At 42.1% G+C, this 7,535-nt stretch overlaps 1 protein-coding gene across 1 annotated transcript in view; it reads left to right on the plus strand.

The window, feature by feature from the left end:
• The window catches only part of TMEM45A (transmembrane protein 45A), a 39,928-nt gene extending 34,062 nt beyond the window's left edge, over positions 1 to 5,866 (plus strand). Inside the window, exon 6 of the mRNA XM_052641445.1 lies at positions 5,489 to 5,866. Within this exon, the coding sequence (XP_052497405.1) occupies positions 5,489 to 5,582 (94 nt within the window). The 3' untranslated portion in view covers positions 5,583 to 5,866. The remainder of the gene's footprint in view (positions 1 to 5,488) is intronic.
• Positions 5,867 to 7,535: the final 1,669 nt, after the last annotated feature.

Genomic DNA, 7,535 nt, shown 5'->3' on the forward strand with positions numbered 1-7,535 from the left:
TGATATAGGGCACAAATTCTTGCCCCTCAGGAAGAAGCTCTGTATCTGTGAGATCTCTTTGATTGTGAGTCTTCATACTGGGGGTGGGGTCTTTGATGGGACCATGTCTCTGCCTCTTTTACCCATCTCATTGTGGATCTTGTCCTGTGTTGTAGAGGAGCTCTTTGGCTAGTTTTCGGGTCTTTTTTTTTTTTTTTTTTTAAAATAGGGAATTGTTCCTTATGAAGCTGTAGATTTGCTGTGTCCATGGCAGGAGGTGAATTCAGGACCTTCCTAGGCTGCTATCTTGAACCACCTCCCCCACTCACTCTTGTTCTTTTTATTATTCCTCTTGTTCTTGTTCTTCTCTTGTATCAAAAACTGTATAAGGTATAGACCCTATGGGGACAGAGAGACAGTTTAAATATAGTACGATACATGGAAATAGTGTAAGAATAAAGCACTATTGGAACACAGAGGAGGCCTCCTCACAATTGAGAATTAAACTGAAGCTTGAAGGATTGTAGGAATGAAAGAAGTGAGTATGGTTCATTATTATTTCTGTTAGCATGGTAGCTAATGCCAAACCACAGTTGGCTTGGCTGATTCCAACTATTGATCACGCAGGCTCCAATCCCTGAGACTTAAGCATTGATTGAAGATTGTTCTATGTCTGCGGTCATCAGATAGACATGAGCTCTGTGTGATTATTCGACATGTGCCTGTGCTGTGCTTGGTCGCTCAGTCCTGTCCAGCTCTTTGCAACCCCATGGATTGTAGCCCACCAGGCTCCTCTGTCCATGGGAAATCTCCAGGCAAGAACACTGGAGTGGGTTGCCATGCCCTTCTCCAGGGGATCTTCCCAACCCAGGGGTCAAACCCAGGTCTCTTACATTACAGGCGGACATGTGCCTACTGCCGCATTAATTTTAATTAATTTAAATATTCATATATGCGTAGTATTACCATATTGGATAGTACACATCTAGCATGTTCTCTAAATCCCTAAATTACAGTAGCTGATTCTAGACCAGAGGGGTCTCGGACTCTGCCTGAACTAGCTTTCTAGTCCTTTCTCTAGACATTTACCCAGGTTATCTCTCCTGCTCTGTGCTTCTTTGAGCTTCACTGCTAAAGAGCTTTGGTGTTGTGTCTCTGGGTGAGGAAGTCCTTTCCTGGTCTAGCTTCCATTATGTCTCTCGTATATTTTGGGTCAGCCTACCTTGATCTGTAGTCACCCCCTACTTGAGGTCTAAGTTTCCTTGGTGGCTAACACGGTAAATAATCCACCTGCAGTGCAAGAGACATGGGTTCGATCCCTGGCTTGTTGGGAAGATCCCCTGGAGGAGGGCGGGGCAACCCACTCCAGTAGTCTTGCCGGGAGGATCCCCATGGACAGAGGAGCCTGGCGGGCTACAGTCCATGGGGTCGCAAAGAGTCAGACACGACTGAGCAGCTAAGCACAGCATAGTACAGAGGTCTAAGTGCCACGGGCGCTGGGAAATTCCACCTTCTCACTGAGTGATTTCTATTAGTCCTATTCAGTTCCCTCAAAGCATATGTATGCGCTGGTGGTTAAGGCTCACTCTGTCATTGAGTGAAACTTGACTTCTTCCTCTGTTGTTTTAGGCTGACTTCTGGGCCTCATCTCCTTAGGGGCTGTGCAGCCTCCAAGAATAAAGCTGGCATTCAAGCAATCTCTCTACCCCATGTCAGCTCCCATCCAGAGCCAAAAAAAGACTATTGTCTCTTCCTGTTTCAAAAACCTTCAGACCACTAATGAATCTCGTATCCACCTTTAGTTTTCTGGAAACCAGAAACTCCATGTTTACTGTTTCAATTGGCTCTCCTTACCCAGAACCTTCGACTTATTGACCACATAGTTACCTCTACCTGGCATATCCCAATTAAATGCTCATCTCTCCTGTGAAAACTTCTGTGATTGTCTTAGTCTTTGCTTATCTCCCTTCATGAGTTTTACAGTACTTTAGTCTCTAACACACATTTTAACAGTTGCGATCTATCTTGTGATATTTACTACTAGCTCATGTTAGTCTTATCTGCTACCTAGATTGTTCACCTGCAGGAAAAGACCTTTTTTCATATCTCTCACAGCTCTTGTCATGCTGTCAAAATTATATAGGTACCCAATAGACACTTATTTCTGTTTTAACAGATCTGTTTCAGAACTACTCAAATAGTGTTCAGTTGTTTGGAAATAATGTTTTATATGCTTTTAAGTTTCACTCTCATATTGCTCTTGAAATATAAGGCCAAAAACATGTGTTCTAGTGTATGTTTATATAATGTTAAGCAGTAGCTTAAAGAATATCATGAAGAATAAATACAAACTTTCAGTGAGGTCATATGTAGTTCCTGTAGTCATGAAGAGTTTTGAAAATCTGTTCATCATGGTTTGACTGTGAACTGGATTGTAACTCAGTCACAGCTGATGGGTTTTGAGGACATTCTATCAGAATTTATTTGACAGAGCACAAAGATCACCATGGAAACAAAACTGGGTTATGAAACTCCTACCTCCCAAATCTCTGAAAAATGAAGCCATACTTTTCAGCTTTCCAGAATAATGATTTAAGGATTGCCTCATCTAGTCCCATGCCTGCTGTTCTCCTCATGACAGCTCATAGGACAGGCCTATCTTTATGAAATCTTTATTGTACTTCATATATAACACCACTGTGGTACAGAGCTATTTAAAAAGCCCCTCTGGATGGACAGAGAAATATTACCCATTTTCAGGTTGGTCTTCGAGGAGACGACTCTTGTGAGCCATATTGAAGAACGAAATAGAAATGAACAAATTCACATCAGATTGTAGTTTGCCTTTTGAAAGTTTGATTTCCAGATCGACTCTGGAAGTATACCCAGAGTCTCAGCTCTGCTCTTATATTAACTGAAAAGAACATGTGGGAGCAAAAGCCCAGACACACCCTGACCTTAATTTCCTGGACTTGCATGATTCCAAGAAATAACAATTATTTGCACTTCCTTTTATTACTCTATCCCTCAATCTGATACCACCCTAATGGCAGAAAGTGAAGAGGAACTGAAGAGCTTTTTGATGAAGGTTAAAGAGGAGAGCCAAAAAGCTGGCTTAAAACTTAACATTCAAAAGTCTAAGGTCATGGCATCTGGTCCCATCACTTCATGGCAAATAGATGGGGGAAAAAATGGAAAAAGTGGCAGATTTTACTTTCTTGGGTTCCCTAATCACTGTGGATGGTGACATGAGATTAAAAGCCATGAGATTAAAAGATGCTTGCTCCTTGGAAGAAAAGCTATGACCAACCCAGACAGCATATTAAAAAGCAGAGTCATTATTTGCCAACAAAGATCTGTATAGTCAAAGCTATGGTTTTTCCAGTGGTCATGCATGGATGTGAGAGTTGGTCCATAAAGGAAGCTGAATGCCGAAGAACTGTTGCTTTCGAACTGTGGTGCTGGAGAAGGCTCTTGAGAGTCTCTTGGACAGCAGGGAGATCAAACCAGTCAATCCTAAAGGAAATCAGTCCTGAATATTCATTGAAAGGACTGATGCTGAAGCTGAACCTCCAATACATTGGCCACTTGATATGAAGAGCCAACTCATTGGAAAAAACCCTGATGCTGGGAAAGATTAAGTGCAGGAGGAGAAGGGGGTGACAGAGAATGAGATGATTGGATGGCATCACCAACTCAATGGATATGAGTTTGAGCAAACTCCCTGAGATAGTGAAGGACAGGGGTGCCTGGCATGCTGTAGTCCATGGAGTTGCAAAGAGTTGGATATGACTTATGACTGAACAACAACAGCAACAGATACAACTCAGAGAGCAGATGTGGGAAAAGGAGGAGTCCTTAGATTCTGTGTTAACAATTAGTTGGTAATAAGTAGACAGTTCTTTATTTTCTAGGAGTCATCAGGAATAAATCTAATGAATGAAGTAACTAATTAATTCCTTTCATTTAGCACATATTCAGATTTTGCAATATGCAGGTGACTGTGTGGGTTTAAAAATGGCACACTGTCCCAGTTGTCCCCTTAGTTAGAAGTATTGGCCTTTCATGAGAGTAGTGCATTGGAGTTGAGGACATTGGGAGCAAGGTCAATGGTTAACTAATTATCAAGGCAAATGACTTTGAGTCATTTTTCTTGGCTCTTGATAAGTCAATAGATGTTACTGATATTGCTCAGTTGTGTGTTGGAGGAATTAATGGTGAGTTGCAAGTGACTGAAGAATTACTTCTGATGGCCACCTGGTGCCAAGAGCCTGGGAAAGATTGAGGGCAGGAGGAGAAGTGGGTGACAGAGGATGAGATGGCTGGATGGCATCATCGACTTAATGGACTGAGTCTGAGCAAACTGTGGAGATAGTGAAGGACAGGGAAGCATGGCGTGCTGTAGTGCATGGGGTCCCAAAGAATCTGACACGACTGAGTGACTGAACAACAAGATGAGTGACATAAACTCCGGGAAGATCATTCCACAAGCCCACTAAATCATTAAATATGTGGTGAGGCATTCTGTACTGGACATCGTTCTAGACTCTGGCAAGAGTTAAGGCAGTAAATAAGATGAAGTCTCTGTTCTTCGGAAGTTCATACTCTAGTGAGATCCAGAGCACAAGTAAAAACTAGGTATATTGTGAGGGGTGGGCCAGACCTTCACTGGGAGCAGAAAGGCAGGAAACAAGTATATAGGTACAGATAGGCTAGTCACATTTTTTTCCCAAAAAATGAGAATGATTTTATTTATCAGTTTGTTTCCATATTGTGTATTTCTAAAAGTTAGCTATGTTTTATTGACATAGTCACAGCGAGATGGCTTCACAAATAATCCTGCACAGGAAAAGCTTTACCTAGTTTTTATTACATCAGAGAAGTCAAGAGCCTGCTGAGTTTCTGCCACCAAGAAGTTTCATATCTTCCAATGCCAAAATGATAATTTCCTGACCACACCTACAGATTCTCTTAATCTATGCAAATAGTTAGAAGAATACAGGTCACTTCTTTCAACTTCTGAATGCATCCAGGACCATCACATGCAATAGAGCAGCTTGGGGCCAGCAAAGAAGCAGCTCTCTGAAGACACAGTAAGGGCTGCAGTACAGCCCAGACTTGACCTGGGGCTTGACGTGGGGAAGGAGATGCCTTTGTGTGCTTCCTTCTTAGAGAAGGCTTCTTTAACACACAGCTGAGCTCTTTCGTCTGGGCTTACTTCAGTCCAGAGATTCTCGTTTGTTTTAGAAATTATTAAAGTTATAAATTTTGAATATGATACAAACAATCATTACATATTAGAGCTTTATTGTGTTTGTTTGCTTATATGCAGCTTTAATCCACAAAATGTTCGCAGGTAGCTCCAAAGACAAATAAAAGTGATTTTCTTTTGGGGGGTACCTCTTCCATTTACACAGATAATTTGGAGTTTGTTGTATTATAGATACAGATAATTTGGAGGTTTAATTTTAAACAGCATAATACGAGATGATTTTCATTCTGTCTTCAGGTTGGTTAAATCTCGATTGACGAGGTTCTGCCCCTCAGAAGTTGGACTCCTGAAAAATGCTGAACGAGAACAAGAATCAGAAGAAGAGATGTGACTTTGATGGGCCTCCAGTCTTTTTGGATGAAATTTTTCTTCTATTATTATTAGTCACAGTTTTGCCTGTTCACCTTTTGTTTGGAAAACAATTGGTTGAGAATGATTCTTGGTGTCATGGTGTTGGGGGCTTGGAGTGGCTTCCCTCAGGTTAGCTAAAGTGTGATGCCCACATTCTGAAACATATTTGTTTTATTTGCCTTATAGATATATATGCTTAAGGGTCCTGGGCTTACTGTCATTTGTAACTCATTATAGATGGAATTTCAATTGTTTTATCTTCTTGCTACCTTGAGAAATAAATGAATACATGGACCTTGGTTCAAACATCTTAGATATTTGTTTTTGTTATTCAAGTGTACCCCACCTTTATGTTATGAAGAAGAAGCTGTGTGACCCCAAAATTCCTTTTCGTGAGACATCTCTTTCTGTAGCACCTGTGTTCTCCCCTGGAAAAAGCAAGCCGGAAGTCATCCTGTGGTGCACTCTTTTAGAGGAGAAAAAAGGGCTGATCCATGGTTACAGAAGGGCACATGGCAAAAAAGCCATGAAAATCTAGGAAAGGAGAGTTAGGATGTTATCCACAGGGGAAAAAAAAAAAGCATCACATGGCTTTGTATGGCCACCATGCCATCCCCTCTGCTGAAATAACTGAAGGGATAAAACAAGGAGAAGCCTTTTATGGAATACATGGGTAAACAGTCAGTGCCCCTCCCTCATCGGTAAACTAAGTAGCCCCCAGTGGAGAGTCTGAAATCCTTTCCCATTCTAGCTTTACCATTCACCAGCCTGTAGGGTTTTAACAGTTACCATAACTCTCTGAAGTTAGGGAATTAAACTGGATGAGTCATTTTCCACCTGGCATATTTTATGAATCTAGAGGCTCTCAGACAAAATCAAAACTAATTTAGTACATATTACTCAGAAAGGCCAGTCTGTGCTGTGACAGAAGAGATAAGGAGCACCGCAGGAGTCCGTGACGGTTAACCTGAATAGGAAGGAAAAGAGGCAGTCTAGCGGATAGCTGGACCCACTCCAGTGCTCTTGCCTGGAGAATCCCAGGGACGGGGAGCCTGGTGGGCTGCCGTCTGTGGGGTCACACAGAGTCGGACATGACTGAAGCGACTCAGCAGCAGCAGCAGCAGATAGCTGGAGGTGACACGTGGGCAATTACAACCCAGAGCTCCCTGGCATTCCAGAAGCACTGACATATCTTGAAAGTCACCTCAGTCTGGTCTTATCATATGACACTGAAGAGGAAGGTGAGTGGATTCTTTCGGTCAAAGAACTAGATATATTTCTTTTTCTTATGTAAGGGCTGAAAAGAGCTGGGGACCTCTTTGGTGGTCCAGTGGCTAAGATGCCATGCTCCCAACGCACAGGGCTTGGGTTTGATCCCTGGTCAGGGAACTAGATCCCACGCGTCACAACTAGGAGTTCACATGCTGCAGCTAAAGATCCTACGTGCCACAGTGGTCCTGAATACTGCAAATAAGAGCAGAACAAGAGAGAAAGGAAGGAAGGAAGAACGAGAATGAAAAGAATAATGATAACAGAAAGCCGATGTGAGTGCCTGAAGATTTATCTTGACCAGTGCAATAGACCCTAGTACATTTCTGGCCTACGAAATGCTCACACATTGTGGTCCCAGCTGATCATGGCATTCTGCCCCATATGTGTCTTATATCTTGGGTTTTTTCCCCTAGCCCAGCAAGTTTCTATGACTGTGGCAAATTTTTATTTCAAAAGAGTAAGCTATCAACTGCAGTTGCATGAAAATGGCATTGCTGGTACCTAGCCCAGAGCAGGAACTCTAGGATAATTAGCATGAATGAGATTAAGGCTGGAATTTGGAAAACTGTATAAGTGTAAATATACTACCAGTCTTTATGAGAGAGCAGAAATATCCTGCAGTTTCTGCACAGAGAGAACACAAGTGAGTTCTCAGAGGAGG

The sequence above is a fragment of the Budorcas taxicolor genome, chromosome 1 (assembly GCF_023091745.1).
Source record: "Budorcas taxicolor isolate Tak-1 chromosome 1, Takin1.1, whole genome shotgun sequence".
NCBI lineage: Eukaryota > Metazoa > Chordata > Mammalia > Artiodactyla > Bovidae > Budorcas > Budorcas taxicolor.